Genomic DNA, 22,932 nt, shown 5'->3' on the forward strand with positions numbered 1-22,932 from the left:
GGGAGGTAGGGTAAGGGGTCAGCAGAATAATTAGTGCTTTTTGGGGGTTGGACCTTGTACTCAGTGATACAAAGGTACATGGAAAAAAAAACAGTCCCTGTCTTCAAGAAGCTTCTAGTCTAGTGGGGAGATATGTAATATCTTTTCTGATAACCAGGGGGTACAACAAAGGCTTCTGGAAGAGCTAATTTGATTTGAGTTTTGTAGCAAACTGAAGATTCTAAGAAAGGATTGGGTACATTTGAGACATGAGTAGTAACCTATGAATAAGTAAAGAGGGAATAATAGAAGGTGTGCTGTACTCAGATAACAGGAAGTAGACAATTTGGCTGGTAGTGGTAACTAGAATGTTGACTAAGTGAAAGGGACCCTATAAAATGTCTGGAAAAGTGAGCTGATGGACTGAAGGGCCAAGATGCCAAAGTGAGGGTTTTGTATTACATCTTAGAAACAATAGGAGGCCACTAAAAAGTTCTGAGCAAGGGAGTGACAAGGTCAGACTGCTTTAGGAAGAGTATGTTGGCATCTATGTGCAGGCTGGCCTGGGCAGGAAAACACCAGAAGTCAAAAATCCAATTTGGAGGCTATTAGAGAAGCCCAGGAAAGACCCTGTATGTGGAGAGGAATCGGATGTGAGAAATGTAGTATGGGTTGAGTTGGCAGCGAGTTAGTGAAGTGGATAGAGCCCTGAGCCCAAAGGCACAAAGAGCTGAAATCAGATCTGTCCTCAGATACTTACTAGCATTGTGATGCTGAAAAAGTCCCTTAATCTAAGTTTACTCATCTTTAAAATGGAGATAATAACTATACCTTATTTCCTAGGGTTGTTGTGAGGATCAAATAAGATAATAATAATTGCTTAATAACAATTTTTTAAAGACAGGACAGTGACTGGCACAGAGTAATTACTATATAAATATTAGCTACTACTACTATTATTATTATTATTATTATTATTATTATTATTGACAAAACTTGGTGCCTGATTGGATAGAAGGTAGAGTGAAAAATCAAGGGGGCTTCTAAGGATAAAAAAACTGGCTGTCTAGAAACAGAAATTTGAAGGTCAGGTTTAGATAGGGAAGATAATGAATTCCATTCCAAACATTTTTAGTTATAGAGGGACATTCAAGTGGAGAATAATGTCTATTGGGGATTAGTGATAGGGAACTAGAGTTCAAGAGAGAATAGCACCGAACATAAAGATAAGGAAATAATCTAGATAGAAAAGATGACTGAGCTGAAACTGAGAGGATCCATTCAAAACTTCATGGGGAAACCTAGAGTTAGGGAAGTAGAGTTAGGGTGGTGAATTCAGCAAAGGCAACTGAAAAGAGAATCAGAGAGCAATAATAGGAAACCTAGGTGAGGAGAAGGGAATGGTCAACAAAAATCAAAAACAGAATGATGTGGAATGGGAAGAGAAAATCAATTTAGTCTTTGAGATCATAGAGAGCTTTTGGACAGAACAAGTTCCCAGTGGAGACTCATAAAAGCAGCTTAGAAGGGGTTGAAAGATTAGGAAGTGGAGGCAGCAGATATGGGCAGCTTTTTCCAGTAGCTGGGCTGTGAAGTGACAGACTGAAAAGGGACTATATCTAGTTTTGAGAGAGTGACTAGTCAAGTGTAGCTAATGTACTGTGGGAAGACCTCAACTTGCCTCTAGGTGCAGGGAAAGAGTCTGTGATAAAGTGGAATTAAAGAGGAGAGAACCGGGATCAGAAGCACAATTAGAGGGTTTGACCTTAGCAAAAAGAAAAGTCACCTCTTCCTTAGAGCCTGGAACAAAGGAAGAATGGTGGTTGACATAGAGATGTTTTCTGAGATGTGATTTAGAAAAGAACTCCTGCTCCTTAAAGGTATTTACTTTCTCAGTAAAGTGTGAACAGGAGGCCCTGTGCTGAAAGGAATTGGAGAGCATAGGATAGGAGGGTTAAAAGAGATTTGCAAAGACTTGTGGAAAATATTGGTGAGTCAGAAGAATAAGGTGTACCTAGGAGCAGTGAGAGCCCAGTCAAGTTTAAATAACATAAACTTGAGTGGATCCAATTAGTCAAGTATGATTTTCTTCCATAGTGCTCAGCAGCATATGATGAAGGGCAGAGAAAGCAAGTGACAGCAGAAACCCAGGCATAGGACTTGGCAAGGCATGAGAAATAATAGGAGAAAGGGACAAGGGAGTCAAGACAGGGCAATGCATGATTGACCTGCCCTTTGTGTCCCCATTTCTCACTTAGTAATGTACCTAATAAATGTTAATTAACTGACTAGCTCTGTGGTCAAGACTAAAAAAGGATGGAAATGAAACCAAAACAAGTGAAACTTGAAAGACAGAAGATTGGGATGAAGACTAAAAATAGATTTAGGAGGGAAAAAACAGAATGCTAGGAGCTTGTGGTCAAAGGAGAAAATTCATAATTCTGGGTAATGGAGGATGAACACAATAAGTGATGATGAAATCAAGTGTATGTATGATGAAAACCATATGTGACTGAGAAGGAATGAAAGTGTAGAACATGAAAGTAAATGAGCTAGGAACTTAAAGAGTATATCTCTTGTATATGATTCTGTAATAATTATCTTGTATTGATTTTATATCTATATGTGATATCTATTTAGATGCATATACATTGTTTCTCCTTGTGGTAGGAACTACTAAAATTCTATTGTTACTGTAGTTCCTCCTATTATATGTTACTATATATAAACTAAGCTTATTTCCTTCTAAAAGAACAGAGTGGTAATTCTTGGAATTTAGTCAGTCAGGTGGCTTTCCAATTATTGGTTTGACTTCCTTTGGCCCTGAAGCATAAAAGGACCCAGTCTAAGGGCAACTGTTACCTTGGGGTTCTAGCAAAATTCCCATTGCCCTGTAAAGGACACCTGCATGACTAAGTGTTTCTCATTGCTGTGGTGAATGTGAAAGTTGGGTATTTGTTTTTAATTAGAAATTGTATTTTTTTAATCTTATTAAATCTATTAAAACTTATTTATTATTATTTTATGTTCCACAAATATATTATTGCATTCTCATTCCATATCTAAATTACAGATAAGCCCCAAATATTTGGTTAGTTGTTGGAGATAGATATTTTGCAATGGTCTTTGTAGTAGTTAAAATTCATTTTTGAAGTGATGTGAAAGGACAGGGGGTGGGGAGCTACTTGGGTAGATAGATCACCAAGTATGGTTTGCCAAGAAGAGTTTTAATAAAACTGTATTGGGATATCTGGGACTGGAATAGCAAAGATTCTTTAACTGTGCTCAAATTCAAGATGTCCCCAAAAGCCCTTATCTAATTGGTCATTTGCAACAATCAGTCCAAGTATTCTTGTCCAGATTGTTGGAATGAGTTCTCTAAGGTGAGCTTAGGCTGTTTTAACTACAAGTCCAAAGGGGTACCAGAGACTACTTGGGTCACTATGGTTTGGAAAGGGGGAGAAGGGTTTCCAATTTTATAAGAGGATGCTAATAAGACTTGAAACCAAGTTATTCTTATGTAAATCACATGCAAATTAAAGGAATTCAGTACAGGAGAAACAGAAAATTAAAATTCAAAAAGACTAAAAATTGTTAGAGAAATAAACAAAGGTCACGTAGATAAGGTATTTTATTGTTCTTTCACAATGTTTGTTTACTGAATTTTTTTTTTGAAAATTCTTTTCAGTGGGACTGAACCAGTTTTCAGATATGTCCTTTAATGAAGTCAAAAAGACTTTTCTTATGAGATCACCTCAAGTAAGTGCTATTCATTCTAACAATATTAGGATTTTTAAAATGAAAAACATTTGAGTTATTTTACAATGTGGTTTGCCTTCTCAATCTGCCTTTCATTTCTCTCTCTTCTAATGGGCTACTGCTAACAATCATCCCAGGAAATTATTTCAAGGAAACTTGGCTAATGACTAGAAATCTAGATCCTTGTTTTAAATTTTAATTCACATGGCATCAAAGTCATTGTTATGTCATAGTGTTAAGAGAAATGTTAGAATCAAAGAAGGGACAGAAAATAAGCAACCAAACTGACTTAAAAAATAGGGATGTAAAAATGGAAGTGAATTAGATCATTTCTTCCCATCTGACTTAAAATAAGAAGAAACTATGCCTTAATGCATATGTAATGTAGCACATGAAATATATTATATTGTATTCCAGTGGATCGTCTATAAAATAACAAGCAAATCTGGGACCTGGGCATTCAAGGATCTAGCAATTCAATGGTGGAAGAGTAGCCAAGCCTCTGAGAAGGAATCACATTGGCTTCTTCTTCCTCCTCCCTTTGATCAGCGGAGGACCTTGTGAGGGCCAGAGAATTTTGGACTTACCATTAGCTCCCTAGACATAGCATTATCCCTGGAACAGCAGAGAAGCTGTTCTAGACCCAAGGAGAATATTGTGAGGATGGTAGGAAAACTATTACTCCTTTGCAGCACATATTCTTTAAACTGTAGCCCATTTTCCTTTAGATTGCATATGTACTAGTAGAAGAATGTGTCACAAACTTTGAGCTATTCTTATCATATACTTCATTAATGCAGTATAGGGGAGTATAGGGTATGTTCAGGGAAGACTAACACCTCTGGTGAGGGCTACGGAGCTCTTTGCAAAGCTGCTTTCTACCTTTGGTGTCCACTGATTTGCCTAACTCCCTTTTGATTCCAAGAAGTTTAGTATGCAAGGTGGCCACACCTTGGTAAGCTAATTCAGCAGATGGGCTGAACCAGGTTGAGAGTAAAGAAGGGTTCTCAAGCCTGTCAGTCAATTAGGGGAACATTTACTCCAAGCATGTCAAGAATTCTCCTGGTGAAACCAGCCAATGAAAACAATTTGTTCCAGTGACCATGAAGGCAATTAAAACAAACTATGGAACATTTAGAGCTTGATTAGACATTAAAGATGCCAAAGATATCCATTGCATCTGAGTCAACATCAGTTATCTTGACCCAGTCCTGCCACTAGACTGTGATGACTCTGGAAGAGAAAATTAGGCCAACTTCATGCAATTCTATCTCATTTAAATCCAAATGATGCATGAATCAAAAGATATTACCCATACCAGTTTGCCATTTTTAGCTATCTGCAGGTCCTATGGCAACAGGCAAATGACGTATGAGCAAGTACAGATACACTGGGATTTGTAATCACAAACCTGCACACAGACAACCCAGGCTATGGGATTGTCTTCTCACTGGAAGTAACAGTGGGCTTCAGCAGCTCCCTGAGTGTCCAAGCAGCCTTTTTAAGGACAGCACTGCACCTTCTGGCATGAGAAGAGAACTAGAAAAGGTACCCTAAAAATGGTTTGCTTTCTCAACCCTGGCCCATTTACCATGGTAGGCAGGGTTCCCAACCTGCTGTCAAAAAATTGTACAAAAACTTCTGCAAAGATGATTCCAGTCACCACTGGTCCATGTAATGTGTGAACACTTATAGACAAAACAAAAATCCAGTGGACCTGAAAGATGAATAGCTCTTGTTGCAAATGAACACAGCAGGTATTGCATCCAAATAGCAGCTTTGAGGGAAACAAGACCAGCAAATGAATTCCAACTTCCTGAAAAAGAAGCTGGATATACATTTTTCATAATGAAAGAGCACCATGAAGCTGGCATTGGTTTTACAATCTAAACTAATCTAGTCAACAAGTTTGTATACCTACCAAAAGGAATGAGCAACAGGCTCATAACAATGCAATTGTCATTGGTAGGAAAGCAGCATCATTAGTACATATTCCCATCATAACAAACCTTAATGAGATCAAAGAAAAATTTTATGAAGACCTAGAAACCCTCAATGTGCCAAAAGAAGTCAAGCTTATAATTCTGGATGACTGTAATGCTAAAGTAGGCTCAGACTATCAGACATGGCAGGGAATCTAGGGGAAGAATGGAGTTGGAAACAATAACAGTCATCACTTACTACTGAAGACTTGTGCAACTCCTGATCTTCTCATCACTAACATTATCTTTCATTACCTAAACACAGTAAAATTTCAAGGATGCACCCTTGCAGTAATTGTTGGCATTTATTAGACTATGTGATTGGAGAAGAAAACAGAGGCTTGAGAGTGAGAAAACAATTTATGCACCTGAGTGCTGGAGAGGTCATAGACTTATCCTCCCCCAGCTAAAAAATATTTGCACTCAATGAGCATCCCCAAGGCAAAATGACAGCTAGAAGACTTAATAACAACAGATTAGATCTTTGCTGAGTGGGAACAATATGTTGTTAAAAGAAGGAAACCTGAGCCAACACATAATTGGCTACAGTGGAACCGAAAAGGAGTGGGCAGCTTTCAGAGATTTGATATACAGCCCTGCTTATGCTCATCTGGGTCAGAATGCAAGCAACAAGACTGATTTGATGAAAAATGATGAGGATATTCAGAAGTTACTAAATGAAAAATGAGAACTCCACAGGATTTACCTTCTTTAAGAAGGCAGCATTTAATTCCATGAAATGTAATGTATAAGTGAAGCTTAGAGAGATGAAGAATTCTTAACTCAGTAAGAAGGCAGATAAAATTCAGTTTCATTCTGATAATAAAAATCCAAAGCATTTTATGAGCATCTCAACTACTCAATGCTGATGGCACTTACATTGATTAATGATAAAGACATGGGCTAAACACATCCATAATGCTCTCAACAGACTAGCATCAATCAATGCTGAAACCATTGGCCATTCACCTCAAGTTGAAGTCAATCCCTCCATAGATGAAGCTTCAACTGAAGAAGATTTTTAATATCATTAGGCTCTTTTCTTGTGATAAAGCACCTAGTGCTGATTCTATTCCAGCTGAGATTTTCAAGGTGGAGGGTCCATTGCTCATACAAAAGGTGACTAAAATTTTCCAACTTATATGACAAGAGGAAATTATCCCCCAGGAATCCAGAGACACCTCCATTGTCCATCTCTATAAAGATAGAGGAAAGAGATTGTCCTGTGACAATCATGGGGAGGTAGACCTCTTCCTTAATCATTGCTGGCAAGATTCTTGCCAGAAACCTCCTTAACAGGGTTAAGGGATACTTAACCTGGAAGATGGTCATGGAAAATAGTGTGACTTCAGAACGGGCCCAGGAATGGTAGCTAGGGTGTTTGCTGCATGACACCTTCAGGAGAAATGCCATCAAACTGAACAAGACCTTTTGATATTCTCAGTTGTGAAATCTTATGGAAAATTATGTCAAAATTTGGTTTCCTGGAGAAGTTCATTAATATTATATATCAATTGCATAACAGCATGTTTGCCCATGTTCTGGATAATTGTTGATAGTCTTGCACTTTCCCAAAAGAGTGAAACAAGGCTTTGTATTTGTTCCCATGCTTTCTAGCATGTTTTCAACAATGTTGTCAGACATCTTCAATGAGGACAAACAGCATCAAGGTCAACTACTGCACTAATGGAAAATTATTTAATTTGAAAAGCTACAAGCCAAGACTGTAGTGAAGGAAGAGTTGGTGAATGATTTTTGTTCACACATGACTGGGCACTCAATGCAAACTCTGAACCTGAGATGCAATGAAGTATGGATCAATTCTCTGCTACTTGTTCTAATTTTGGTCCAATAATAACACCAGGAAAGCATAGGTGTTCTAGGAGACTTGAAATAGCTCAAAAGAAACATGAGACACACACATTTAGAGAATCCATTCCAAATGTTCACATAACCTGTTTGTGCCCTACCTGCAGTAGAGCACTCTGAGCTCATATTAGTTTGGTCAGTCACAGCTGGACACACTGTAACCTGACTCATATATAGTGATTCATTTTGGTCCTCTTCAAAAAAAGAGCAACAGCCAACTAGTAAATAACCTCTTTCCAAAAGCTAATTAAGTCTGACTGATTCTCAACTAATTGATTGTTCTCAACTAGTAATCACATAGATAGGGACTATAAATAACATTAGACAATGACTCCCAACTCCTCAAAGCTACCTCTAGATTCCTGAAGAGAGATGGAAGGACCTGACTTGCCAGTGTAAATGAAGGTTGAAAGAATATCTCCAGAGCATGTGCTATGGGAACAAGTGAGAAACTCTTACAAGCACTGTGCTTGTTAACTTGGAGAAAAAGTACCGAGGTGAATTTGTGAGTCACTCAATATAAAATCCATCTTATTACTATGTGGAATGCTTCCGTTGGTGTAGATTGTGCCCTCTCATTCTTTGTGTTCTTCTCCATGTTCTTCCATGGATACTCCACAAAAGGGATTTCCAATCAATGTGTGTGAAACCTTCCTTTAGGTCATTTTACATTTCAAAATTGCTAAAATTACCAATGAAGCAATTTTGCCAAAAGACCATTCCCACCTCTTTCCACTCATTTTACCTAAATAATATATTTCAGTTGAATGGTCTAAGGCCCCCAAAATGAAGTAGCACTGGGAAATATACTGGAATAGGTCTTAAAAGTCCTGGATTCTAGTCCTAACACTTATATGTTGTGAGTTTGGAGGCAAGTCATTTAATCTACATGAATCTCAGTTTGTTCTCCTGTAAAATGGGAGAAAACATACTTTCCCTGCTTCACAGTGGTATAGAGATAAAATAAAGGAAATGTATATGAAAGAACTTAATGAATTATAAAATGTTGAGTGAATTACTATTATTCTGCGATATTTTTGTTTGAGTCCTAGAGTAGAGCAGCATGTGTCTGACCTGAACTTTATTGCCAGAGAGCTAGAGGGCTAAATATAAAGTTCCAATGGGCAGAGGAAATTGTTTAAACGCCTCGAGAGCTTTTTTCTGGTCCTGATTTCTTATTTCAGTGAGTTTTCCTGATGTTGAGGAAGATAAGTTTTCTAGAAGCATAAAAACTCAGAATTTAGAAGGAATGTCAGAGGTCAACTGGTTGAAACCATTGCTAATAATAATAATAATAATAATAATAATAATAATAATAATAATAATAATTAACATTCAAATAGGGCAATTAATTGTCACAATGGATAGAGTACCAGGCCTGGAGTCAAGAAGACATATTCCTTGGGGCAGCTAGGTGGCGCAGTGGATAAAGCACTGGCCCTGGAGTCAGGAGTACCTGGGTTCAAATCCAGTCTCAGACACTTAATAATTACCTAGCTGCATGGCCTTGGACAAGCCACTTAACCCCATTGCCTTGCAAAAACCTAAAAAACAACAACAACAACAACAAAAAAGAAGACATATTCCTGAGTTCAAATGGGGCCTCAGACATGAATTGACAGTGTGATCCTGAATAAGTCACTTGAGCCTGTTTGCCCCAGTTCCTCATCTGTAAAAATGAACTATAGAAGGAAATGGCAAACCACTCCAATATCTGTCAAGAAAGCCCCAAATGAAAACCTAAAAAGGGGGGGGGGGGGCTAGGTGGCATAGTGGATAAAGCACAGGCCTTAGAGTCAGGAGTACCTGTGTTCAAATCCAGTCTCAGACAATAATTACCTAGCTGTGTGGCCTTGAGCAAGCAACTTAACCCCATTTGCCTTGCAAAAAACCTAAAAAAAAAAAAATGAGGACATAAACTGCACAACAATATCCTTTAATAAATTCTTCATAGTGCTAAGCACTGGGAAATAATGCTTTCTTATTTGATTCTCACAACAGCCCAGGGAGGTACCTGCTATTATTAGCCCCATTTTATAGTTAAGGAAACTGAAGGAGGGGTGAAATGATTCACTCAGGGTCACACAGTTAATAAGTTTCTGAGGCCAGGGTCTTCCTGAATCCAGGCCCAGCACATGCATAGCACCATCTGACTGCCTCTGATAATCTCTTCATTTTTCTTCAAGCTTTTTTTTAATTGAGTTTTGTGGTTTTTCTAAGCATTTCCAAATCTTTTGCTCAGTATCTGGACTCCTGTTGTATATTAGCCCACGAGTTTGTTAACCCATATAAATTCCCCAAATCTGTTCCTCCCCCACCTTCTATATTTCTGTCGATGGTACCACTCTCTTATTAAGTATTTATTAAATGAGCACTAGAGTTCAAGCTGGGAGGCACCTAAGAATCTAGTCCAATCTCCCCCCTTTTAATGAATGACTGAGCTGGGATTTCAACTCAACTATTTGGCATCCAAAGCTCCTACTACAATCTTGCAATGATTTACTATAGTCCCTATGAATCAATTAATGAGACCAGAAGGGTTAAGTAACTTACCTGAGATTACACAGCAGAACTAGGGTTTGAACCTCGTCTTCTGACTCCAATCCAGTGTTGATTCTACTCTTCCTCACTATCCCATTTGATCTTTGCTATAACCCCAATATTATTATCCCTGTTGCTTATTTATCACTCCTGTAACAGATACATGGCAAGGTGCATGGAGTGGCAGACTCAAACTAGGAAGACAAATCATCCTGAGTTCAATCCAACCTCAGGCACATACAATATAACCCTGAGCAAATCACTTAACCCTCTGCCTCAGTTTCCTTATCTGTAAAATGAGATGGAGAAGGAAACGGATAACCATTCCAGTGTCTTCACCAATAAAAAAAAAATCAAAGGAATCAGGAAGAGTCTGTAACAACTGAACAAAATGATAAAAATATGAATTAAATCACTATCCTTTCTGATTCTTTTTCTTTAATAGCTGATATTTCCTCATCAACTCTGTCCCTTCATTATTTCCCAAATACCCCCATACAATATTTTCAAAGTCTAGTTTTGTATTTTATTTTTGTAGAAAAAAATGGGACTTCCATAAAATACTCAATATGATTTAAAGAGGAAGAATTTCTTCAAAGTGTCTATTTTGAATGAAAATATCAATTAACTATTGATTTTATATTCTGAATTTACTACCTCTCCCCACTTTTATGAGCAGTCTACATATGCATCAAGGATTTCTTTGGCCATGATATGAGAAAGAAACAAAAAAAAGTTGTACAAAAGTCAAAGGCTCATATATAAATCCTCTCTTTTTCTATTACAGTTTGCATTTGGAAATTTTTTTTTCCTGTGATATTTTTTAAATTTGAAAACAAAATTTTTTAAGAAACATTTGATTCAGCAGAAGGAAATATTCCCTCAAAACTTTCACTCAATGAGGCATCTCATAAATCAGAAAAATCTTGAAAAATCACAGGGAATATAAAACACTGTTCAGTGGCACTCTGATTTTTAATATCAAATAAGAAAACCAGAGAAACACAAGTTTGCAAAAGTGGATTTGCCACCAATATGGAGGATATCCAGAACTAAATCCAAGTAAGAGATATATAGGGGTAGCTAGGTGGCACAGTGGATAGAGCACCAGCCCTGGAGTCAGGATGACCTGAGTTCAAATCCATCCTCAAACACTTAATCACCTAGCTGTGTGACCTTGGGCAAGTCACTTAACCCCATTGCCTCGTAAAAAATTAAAAAAAAACCAAGAGATAAAAATGGTGAAATAGTTCAATGGTATTATACTAATTACAGCAAACCCTGGAACATTGAACTATAAGTATAATCTCATATATGAATTTGAATTTCCCATCTAATATTCATACAAAAGAAATCAATTTGTTAAAGAATATATATAATATTCAGAGTGGTACTGAACTGAGTCCAGAATTGAGCAGAAGGCATTTAGGCTAGATTCTTTGAGAAAGTGGGTAGTCTATTTAATGATTCCAAGCTCATACCTGAAACATTTTTAACATGAATGTTTTTCTGAAGGCAAATTATGGAATATCACAGTCTCCAAGGAATTGAAGTTGAGCATTACATTAAAAACAATGGAGATAGGAGCAGCTAGGTGGCACAGTGGATAGAGCACAGGCCCTGGAGACAGGAGTACCTGGGTTCAAATCCGGCCTCAGACACTTAATAATTACCTAGCTGTGTGGCCTTGGGCAAGCCATTTAACCCCACTGCCTTGCAAAAATCTAAAAAAAAAAAAAAAAAATGGAGAAACACATTATGGGTATGAGCTAACACATCCACAAATAAGGAATTTCCTAAAAGTTTCATAATGAATATCAAAAGAAATGAATGATTAGATAAGGGACAAAGATCAGACAGTCCATGTACTTCATTGGTAGTCATGCAGTATCAAGGATGATAGTGAGTGGACAAGAGATACATTGGATGGACTGCAATCTTGAATGACTATTCAAGGGCATATCCACATTGGTGAAATCACATATCCCTGAAATGTAGGAATCCACAAGATTGAAACTGTTCATTATCAGATCTAAATAAATCATGATATCATATGACCAGAGTACCATAACACTCTTTGGTTTTCAAATGAACAGGGGTAACATAGGAAAAGAGGATTACAAGTGTTAATTAGGCAGGGCCTAGCTATTCTGAGGATCCTACATAGTAGGTACACAGCATATGCTTAAGGACTTCCAGATAGAGTGAGATTTGGGACAACTTCATACACCTAATCTCAAATTTTGCCCATGGACATTTGTTTTAAAAACTCAGGCTCTAAGCTCTAACTTGTCAGGAGACATAGACCACTCCACAACATGAAGATGAAATTGAGAGAGAGATTCATCTAGACGTGTTTTGAAGATATAATAATTTCACTGAGTCTTTGGGACAAGCAGTAATATAGATAGAATTTGCAAAGTACTTTATCACTGGTCTCTTATTTGATATTTACAACTATCCTGGGAGGTAGGTGCTATTATTATCACCCCAATTCTAAAGATGAGGAAACTGGTAGAAAGAGGTTAAGTAACTTGCTCAGAGACGCACAGATAATGAATGACTTATGAACAGATTTTGAATTCAGGTCTTCCTGACTCCAGGTCTAATACTATCACTGTGCCAATTAGTTATCTATATATATTTCTGCCTTTAACTAATCTTAAAGAGAAAATGGGAGTATAGATAGGACCATACTAAAATAAGATATTTAGGGAGTTTAATGTGTAGCTAACTCCAAAGAAAGAAAAAAAGAAAGAAAGAAAGAAAGAAAAATTGTGCTAAGAAATATCAGTCATAGATTTAGATCTGTGGAAGGGACCTTCAAGATCATCCAGTCTATCTTTTCATTTTACAAATGAAATTACTGAAGCCCAGAAATCTTACATGACTTTCTTAAGGACAATCAGATAGTAATGGCAGGACTGGAATATAGGCCAAATCTTCTAATTACAGATTTAGCAGTCTTTCTAGTATACCACATTGGGAACAAATAACTCTTCTGATATTCAGGCCTAAAAATCTGTATTTACATTCCAATGAATGGTTAGGTAACTGTAACTCAAGACTTTTAAGATTGCTTCTCACTTCTCTATATTTACTTATTTTCACTTCTCATATTTCCTTGTGGTTGTTAGCTGTAAAAACCCTCCAAATACTTCAAAAAGGGCTATAAGTTTTCTTAGGAAAGGGGTGGGGGGAAGGACAGAGCTAAAACTCCTTAAAGGCTCAAAGACAAAGATTCAGTTGTTATTAAACTGTCCTATAAACTGACCCCAATTTCATCTTGTAGGTATCTGTTTCATGCTGAATTTCATTGTGGGGGCAAAAGGAATAGATTTTCCACTTATGTAATCTCTGTATTTTGTTCTGGTTTAATCATGTGTTTCCTTTAAATTTTTTATTGCCTTTTTCTAAGAGGGATTTTGTTATTACAGAATTGTTCAGCTACTAAAGGAAGCCATATTCGACGTGCTGGTCCATACCCAGAATCTATGGACTGGAGAAAGAAAGGAAATTATGTCTCACCAGTGAAAAACCAGGTATGAACCACTATTCAATGAATTTCTCCAATAATTTCTGTGAAATAGTCTCTTCCTTGAATAGTTTACCAGTCTTGCATAACAGAAAAACAAATAAAATAACTATTTAGGAAGAAAATCTAGGAAGTCCTCTTCATCTAACTAGTCATAATTACTATCTTTTCTTTCCTAAACAAATCACAAAATCTTGGAATTTTAGAGTTGGAAGTGACCTTAGGGGTTAGCTAGTCCAATCTGAGGAAACTCAGGCTAACAAAAGCAAATGAAGTGAGTAGGTATTAAATGATAGAGCCAGATTGCTAACGGGATTAAAGAGTGCTGAAGTCCAAAGGATTCAAATCCAATAGATAGTCAAGCAATAACAATCTCCAGTTTGTCAATATTCCAACTAAAATATGGGGGGCCCCAGAACTAAACACAAGACCTCTGTGGAGCAAAAATAATGAAACTAGGAGTTCATTAACTTCTTGGCTGTCCAGTCATATTGCCCATTCACACTGAACCTCGGGCTAGAGCTTTTGCACAAAAATAGCTAGGTAGCTATGATTCACATTTTTAACAGCAAAGTAACCAGTTTTAAGGCAAATTATGAATCACCTGAAGTGGTCGTACTATTTGAAGTTATAATTATGGAAATGGACATTGATTTCCAGATCAATGGAAATATGGTTTAATTCTAATGATATCTCCATTTTGTTATTCAGATTTATCAGGACCTAGCTTAATTTGTGAAGTCTATTTTTTTAACCCAAGTGTCACATTTTTACATTTATACCTATTAAATTTTATTTTATTAAAATTATCATACAAATCAAGTCTGTCATTTTTTTTAAACCTGAATCTCATTTCAGCTATTATTTCTCTTTGTATCATCTGCAAATTTGAAAAAGCATTTCATTCATTCATTTATTTAGATCATTGTTAAAATGTTAAATATCATAAAAACAAGCCTGGATTTCTGGATTCTCTATGAGATATTTCCTTTCAAGTTAAAATAAAACATACATATTAGAACTCTTTGGTTTCAACCAATCAACAAGTTCTGAATCTTCCTGACTGAAAAGTTGCTTACCAAATCCTTTCTACAGTTTCCCTCCATCTCTTCCCTTTGGTCTCTTCCATCTCCTTAGCACTCACTTTTCTATCTAGTCACAGACTCAATAAACAAATGCTGACTTCCCCAAACCCCCACTATAATGACCAACCTGAACCTGATCCTCGTCTCATGTCTAAAATTGTTTCTCACTACCCTGGTCCCTACCCATATCAAAGCTCCTATCTCTGATCCTCTTTTCCTTCCTCCACATCTTTGAAAAGTTGATAGGAAAGCAAGATTATGAAATTTTTCATACTAAGTTATAAATGACTAAAATCAAACCCATACCTCCTAAGGGTATCTTCATTTAGAACTGATTAAACCAAAGAAATCTCAAAGATTTTAGCTCTACCTACTTCCCCTGCTCTCCCTAAAACTGACTCCAAATTGTTCTTATAATATCAACTATAATAATTCCCCTTATATCTCTTCCCTCATTATTCTTTATTCAATGAATGAGCTAAAGAAATATCAGATAAATCTAGTCCCATAAGTTTTGCCCTTTTGAAGGTTGTCTAGGATAAGAATTGGACTGTCAGTGCAGTTGATTTCTCCCTTAAACTCTGTTTATAGATTTCTAGCCATGATGTTGAATCATTTCTTGCTCACATAGCATGGTCACCTACTTAAAACTTAAAATTAAGGGAGCATTCCAATCAAAGGAGGTACTTGTTCCGGGTATTTGTTCCAATCTGCCTACTCAGAGTAGGAGAACACTGAGTCCCCCTTAGGAAACAGCAAGAAAATACTGGATCATGAACACATAAAGCCATTCACAGAGGGATGTGTGGGTGAGTCAATCAAAAATTATTTATTGAGCAACTTTTATGTGCCAAAGAAGGTGGTAGTTGCTAAATATTACAGGTGGAGTGTAATTAGGGGGATGAGAAATATGCATATGAAAGTATCATTACACATAACAAGTATTAGGTGGAGGAGGGAGGGAAGCAGACTTAGGGACTTCAACTAGGATAATGATGCACATTGATGGAAATTTTAAGTTAGACTGAGAAGAGGAGAGTATGGTGAGGTGAAGGGATCAATTCATGAGAAAATTTCATTTTAGATCTTTTATTTTTAAATTATGATAGGACTTCCAAGTGGAAAATTCTCACCAGTCACTACTGCTATAGACTGGGGCATATAAGGTGCTAAAAATGTTAGATGTCAAAGTCATTAACACTGGAGGGCAGAGCTGAGATGGTGAGAGTGGCTGAAGAAAGAAGCAGAGAGAGTGTGCATTCTGTTACTAAAGAAAATTTACATTTCAAGTTTAGAAAGAGGAAAGAGAAGCAGAAATAAGAGAAAGAGCAACCAGAAGTACAGAAGGAGAATCAAAATAATGTAGTATATTAACCTTATCTACTGATAAGGTTTAAATTACAAGGTGAAGGAGAGATTTCAAGGCAAGAGAGATGTTTACTAAGGAATATAGAAACTCAGATAGAAATGAGCAACCACAAAATTTATTCCTAATATCTCTAAAGTGGAAGTCTAATATCTCTGAAGTGGTCCCTAGCCCCAGTTTTCTGCACTCCAAACTATGCTAAAGGCCCCATTCATCAAAAGTGCATAACATTGACCCAGCACTAAAACAGTTCATAGTGTCCCCCAAAGAAAAAAATATGTTTTTTATAAATCACAAAACATAATGGAAGAAAGCTGGCAATATGGTACCCTCCTATCTTGTATCTGGCACAGAATAAAATGCAGAGAACTTCAAGGAGGGGAGACAAGACTGGGAGAAACTTAAGATATAGGGGACCACCCCACCTTCTCTTTAGGAGAGGGCTGCAGGAGCTGAAAAACGCTCATTCCCATTGCCAAATTCAAGGAATTTGAGAAGTAGCAGGATTACACTAGGGCTGAGGGTCCAGAGAATAAAGACCCTGAATTACATTCAGACAACAATTTATTTAGCAAGGCATGCAGTTGCTGAAACAAATTGGATTCAAGACTCTCAACTAGTGCAAGGATCTTGAATGTCTTGACTCTTTGACAAGATTATATCAGCCAAGTTGCAATTGAATCAGGAAATGAACTGATTCCTCATGAGTGGGGGGTTTTGCAGAAAACATTTAAAGGACTCAAAACTCAAAGGTAAGTGAAACCTATAGTCACAAAATGAAGGGCTAATGACAAAGGAGCCATCTCTAAAACTTACTATAGTTATGCTCACCTGGGCAAGTTCTTTGAACTTCGGTTTCCTCAGCTGTAAAATAAGGATAACAATGCCTATGGCACCTAAGTCATATGGGTGTTATAACAAAAAAATGAAATAATTTGTGTAAATTATTCTCACTTTTATTTACATGGTGCTTTAATATTTGCCATTAGTATTATTCTTATCATACATGCAAAGTTAGTAGAGCTACTACCCTAGCAAAGGTTGTGGGAGCTTCTTACAATTGAATTAATAGAGTCAGTGATCTCTTTATATATCATTGTGAGCAAGCCTATTCAGTTTCTTTCTGATCATCTCTCATCTTATCCATTCTATTGTGTCCTCTACCTGCTAAAAAGATTTTCCTAAAGCACAGGTCTGACCTTGTCCATAAATAGTGGCTCCTTGCTACCTTCAAGATTAAATATAAAATACTACTTGGCAAATAAATCCTTAATAATCTGGTCCCTTCTACTATATATGTTTTTCTTATACTTGACCTCTATCCTCTGCACATTACATGATTAAGCTTCACCAGCCTGCTTGGCTTTTTCCATCACATGCTTCTCCATCTCTTATCTGTCTTGTCTTCCATACCTGGAAAGTGCTGCCTCCTAGTTTACTTGACTTCCTTTAAGACAGTTCAAATTTCACATTTTATAAGAGTCTTTTCCTGGGGTGGCTAGGTGGCACAGTGGATGGTGCACCAGCCCTGTAGTCAGGAGGACCTGAATTCAAATATAGCCTCAAACATTTGATATTACTAGCTATGTGACCCTGGGCAAGTCACCTAACCCCATTTCCTTGAAAAAACAAATATCACACCAAAATGTCTTTTCCTGATCACCTCAGATACTAGTTAGTGCCTTCCCCTCTGAGACTGCCTACATATATCTTATATGTACCTATTTATTTCCATTAACTGTCTTCTCCATTAGGCAGTGGACTTGGTTACAGATTTTTCTTAACAAGTTAATATTATTATCAATATTATATATGTTAAGTTTGGGAACCAGACTGTAGGGGGCTTAGGAGTGTGTGTATATGTGTATCTATTTGTGTGTGTATTTATTTCTATCTAAAAGTTGGTTTAGAAAAACTTAGAAATTTTTGTTTATCTTTTCTAGGGTGGATGTGGCAGTTGCTGGACTTTTTCTACTACTGGGGGCCTAGAGTCTGCTGTTGCCATAACAACTGGAAAACTACTCTCTCTGGTATGAAAAATGACTTTAGGAATGCTGGAAGAGAAATCATCCATATGCTAACCTCATTTTTATTTCCCAGAATGTACAATGTAACTTGTTTATTTCATATTCCTTTCTACACACTCTGCATTTGAGCCAAATTGAACTACTTTTATTCCCCAAATTCCTCCCTTCACAAGTTCACTCAGCTTTAAATCTATAATCATTCTCCATCCTTCATGCCTCCCCCTCAGTGATTTCCCTCATCTTTCCCTCTTGGAATCCTTATCATCCTCCAAGGTTTAGCTAAGATGCCCCTTCCTCTATGAAATCTTAGCACTTTCTACCTTTCAAATTACCAGATAGCATTATATCCCTTAAATAGAATGTAAGGGTCTTGTGGGCACTGACCAATTTGTAATTTGTATTTTTTCCAGAAGAATCTAGTACATAGTAAGCACTTAATTTTAATTGAATTAGAATGTCTCCATTTTATGTATATGAAATTATATGACTGGTGAAAATACTGACTCTATGACATTGTCAGGTCTTCAATTCAATAAACAGTTATTAAGTACCTACTGTATACCAACTAGTGTTGGGGACACAAAAAAAAGACAGTCCCTGCCCTCAAGGAGCTTACAGTCAAATGGGGGAGACAATATGCAGATACATATATATATATATATATATATATATATATATATATATATATATATACACACACACACACACACACACACACACACACACACACACACACACATATATACACACACACTAAACAAGTCTTATACAAGATAAATAGAAAATAATTAAAAGAGGGAAAGTATTTAAATATAAAGGAAAGACTTCTGATAGAAAGTAGGATTTCAGTTGGAACCTAAAGGATTCCTTTAAAGTACAAAGATTATGATCATCCTCTTCTGAAATTTGTGCTTGGAAATCAAATGATAACTGCCTTTTCAACAGAATTAGCTTTTTCATCTTTTTGGCACTATTATGTTCTTAGACAAGAAGAATCAAATTGTGTTCTAGCTCTGTGAACATTAAAAATTTGTCCTGAAGTTGATGTTTTTTTCCAAACCAGATAACTTATTTGTAAGATATTAGTAGCCAAATCATTTGTAATGATAACAAACAGGAACAACCAAATATCCAGCAAAATGGGGAATAGCTGTACCAAAATTATAGTATGTGAATATGATGGAACATTATTACAATATAAGAAAGTAACAAATATGAAGGATACAAAGAACTGGGAGAAGATGTATATAAAATGATACATAATCAAGAAAGTAGAACAAAAATAACCATGTGTCCTTATGTAGGTAATATGGGAGAGAAAACAAGGCGAAGTAGAGACTCATAGTCAAAATCTGGACTCAAATCCTATTTCCAAGATATACTATCTAGGCAGTTAGGCTAGGCAGTTAGGTGGTGTTAGTGGTTAGAGTCAGGAAGTCCTAAGTTCACATCCAGCCTCAGATACTTACTAGCTGCATGACACTAGGACAAGTTATTTAATCTCTGCTTGCCTCAGTTTCCTCATCTGTAAAATGGGGGTGATAATATCATCTATCTCCCATAGTTGTTAGGATCAAAGGAGATAATAATTATAAAACCTTTAATAAATCTTTTACATTGCTAGTACCATATAAATATTAAATATCACTATTATCCATTCATTCATTCATTCATTTATTATGAAGTCAAAAATATCTGAATTTAAATATGGCCTTAGACACTAATTGTCTGACCCTAGACAATGTCACCTATCCTCTGTCTAAATTTCCTCATCCATAAAATAAGGATGATAACAACGATTTCCTAGGATTGTTGAGAAGATAAAATGAAATACTTATAAATACTTTGCAAATCCTAAAGCATTATATAAATGCTAGTTTATCATCATCATCATCATCATCATCATCATCATTATCATTATTATTATTATTATTATTATTATATTGTCTTTTTTGACCCTAAGCAAGATATTTTACTACTTGGTGTTCCAGAAAACTCTCTAAGAATAGAAGTTGCAGAACAGTTATCCATTTGCTCTGGAGTCCATTTTCCTGATTAATGACTGTTTCTCTAGGAAGTCCTCACTAAGTTTGTTTCACTCCCTCCTTCCTTATATATCTCTTCTCCACTGCTCCCCATCTTCACCAACCACCTAGCCCCACCTAATCAGTAGATATGCCCTTCAAACTTTCCCTCCACTCCAGTTCTAGAATAGTGAACTATGGTCATATCAATTTTGTTTGCCTTGTTCCTGGTATTCCTACGTAGGATGTTTCAATCTACTCTCACTTTGGCTCCACTCCTCATTCCTATAATGTTCTGGGCCAAAGAACCTCAGCCTGGCCACCCCTCCCCTCCTAAGTATTGTTTCTACCTTTAAAATGCAAGCTTTTGAGCTTGTTTTTTATATTTATATCCCCTGTGCTTAGCAACTAGTAAGAGCTTAAGAAAATCATTTACTGACCAAAGGAGTTTCCAAAACTGAGAAGTTTTTTATACTTTACTAGTTGCCTATACCAAAGCAATTATATATCTTATAGATCTTGACAGTAACAAGAACCATCACTTCAATGTTTCAACAGATCTGTAATCAGTAATCAACATAGATACCTCTAGCAATCAATCAGTTAAGCACCTAATAATGCCAGACATATCGCTAGGCAATGCACAATGCAACAACAAAAACAACAAAACAGTCCTGGCCCTCTAGGACTCTTAACATTCTGTCAGGGGAAATATCACTTACACATATGAATTCAAAATATATACAGTTTTGTGGTAGGGTAGAAGAGACATTGGTAGTGGGGGAATCGGGAAAAGTCTCAAGAAAGGACTCTTGTGGGAGTTGGTGTTGAAGAAAGCTAGGAACTTAAGTTTGTTTCTATATAGTCATTGTATTGTTTGAGCATTTTAAAAGTTTTGCTTCTTGATGGTTTAATTTGCTTTAAAAAAAGAATAATATAAAATCATATTGATCTAGGACTGAAGTAAACTCAACCCAATTTAGAAGGTGATAGGAAGTCAGATGCTTAAGGCTTGAAGCCACTGAACTTTTGGTTATATTTAGGTTGGAAAGAATCTGAATACCCAGGGGGGAAAAAAAGGAAGAAAGAAAGTAAAAACTCTACATTTAACACATGGTAGAAAGTTGGAAAGTAAATAGATTCTACCTCAAAAAACCCATAAAAACATTAATTGAAATAAAATGATTTACTTTTTTAAAGATTCCAATTTCAAAGATCCTTCATTTAATAAGATTTTATCTATTTATTTTACCCTTACATGAATGTATAAGGCATCCAAGTACTAAGAAGAAAACATAATTATATGCTTAAGACAAAAGAAACATAAGATGTGCAAATTTAGAGAATCCACCCCAAATGTTCACATGGTCTATTTGTGCTTGACCTGCTGTAAAAGCATTCTAAGATCATATCAGTCTGATCAGTTACATGTCTAACACTCTGTAACTTGACTCCAACATAATGATGTCATTTTGGTCTGTTTGGAAAACAAAGAATAACAATCAACCAACCAACCAAGACAATGTAAATATTTCAGACATTTCCATCAATTTACCTAGTATTCGTCCTGGTGAGTAGTTGACAGGTAAAGAAGAAGCATAATGGCAATCATGCCAAACTCAAATAGAACTGTATTCCCAGTGGCTATATATCAGCTAAGAAAGCCACAAATTAACATTATCTATGTTATACTGTATTTTTATTTATTTTGTCAAACAACTCCCACTTACATATTGATCTAGTTTGATGTTACTCATTTTGCCTGCAGGAATTCTGACTCCTGCAGATACTGAATAGAGCTTTGGATTTGGAGTAGAAAGATCTGAATTCAAATTTTACCCTAGACACTTAACTATTTATGAGTTCCTGGACAATTCACTTAAACCTCTCAGACTCATCTTTAAAATGGGGATTAAAAATAAAACATACTTCTCAGAGCTGTTGTAAAGATTGAATATAAGGCACTTCACAAACCTTAAAGTGCTATATAAATACTAGCTACAATTATTTTTATTATTATTATTATTATTATTATTATTGTCATAAATCTGATCTGCTAGCATATCTATTATATGTAAATATAGTATGTATTTGATTCCAAATTATTGTGATTCTGAATTAAATTCACTGGAATCATTTTTATTTCATTAGGCAGAACAACAACTAGTGGACTGTGCTCAGGATTTTAACAATCATGGATGCAATGGGTAAGTCACGCCTGAATTAGCAATTCCTAAATAGACAAGACTTTCATGAATCACTTTCAATCTATTGTTTATGAACAGACCTAGTTTTTTTAACATGGCGTCTATGGAGGGTGAAAAATGAAATGACTGAAGAAACAAAAGCTCAAGTTTCTATGCATATTGATTTATTGTATGTGGCAATCATCCAACAAACCAAGACCAGGAACCCGAATACAGGAAGGACTTTCCAAGTTGAGAGAGGGGAGAGTAAAAAGGTATAATTCCCTGAATTTAGAAAAAAAAGTATCCCACCCACCCCACCCCAAGTGCCTGAAAACAATCAAAGGAACATAGGAACAGCAACTGATTTATGAGTACTAGGCCAGTTTTCAGATAAAACATATGAGTTGCTTGAGAAGTGATATTGTAAGAAAACTCCTTGCATCAATTTTTGGATCTGACGAAGTTTCTGATCAATATAACCTAAGTTCTTAATTAAGGGTCTCTAAATAGCAGGTAGAAGTGGTCTAGCTTCCCAGCCATATACAGGGCTAGGTTCAAACAATACAATAAGATTTT

The 22,932-nt window shown here is 36.3% G+C and overlaps 1 protein-coding gene across 1 annotated transcript in view; it reads left to right on the forward strand.

Annotated features, from left to right (window-relative positions):
• Positions 1-22,932, forward strand: part of CTSH (cathepsin H) — a 51,212-nt gene that overhangs the window by 3,506 nt on the left and 24,774 nt on the right. Inside the window, exons 4-7 of the mRNA XM_074234037.1 lie at positions 3,668-3,738; positions 13,568-13,672; positions 18,060-18,146; positions 22,319-22,374. Coding sequence (XP_074090138.1) covers positions 3,668-3,738; positions 13,568-13,672; positions 18,060-18,146; positions 22,319-22,374 — 319 coding nt within the window. The remainder of the gene's footprint in view (positions 1-3,667; positions 3,739-13,567; positions 13,673-18,059; positions 18,147-22,318; positions 22,375-22,932) is intronic.

This window comes from Macrotis lagotis, chromosome 4, assembly GCF_037893015.1.
Source record: "Macrotis lagotis isolate mMagLag1 chromosome 4, bilby.v1.9.chrom.fasta, whole genome shotgun sequence".
Classification (NCBI taxonomy): Eukaryota; Metazoa; Chordata; class Mammalia; order Peramelemorphia; family Peramelidae; genus Macrotis; species Macrotis lagotis.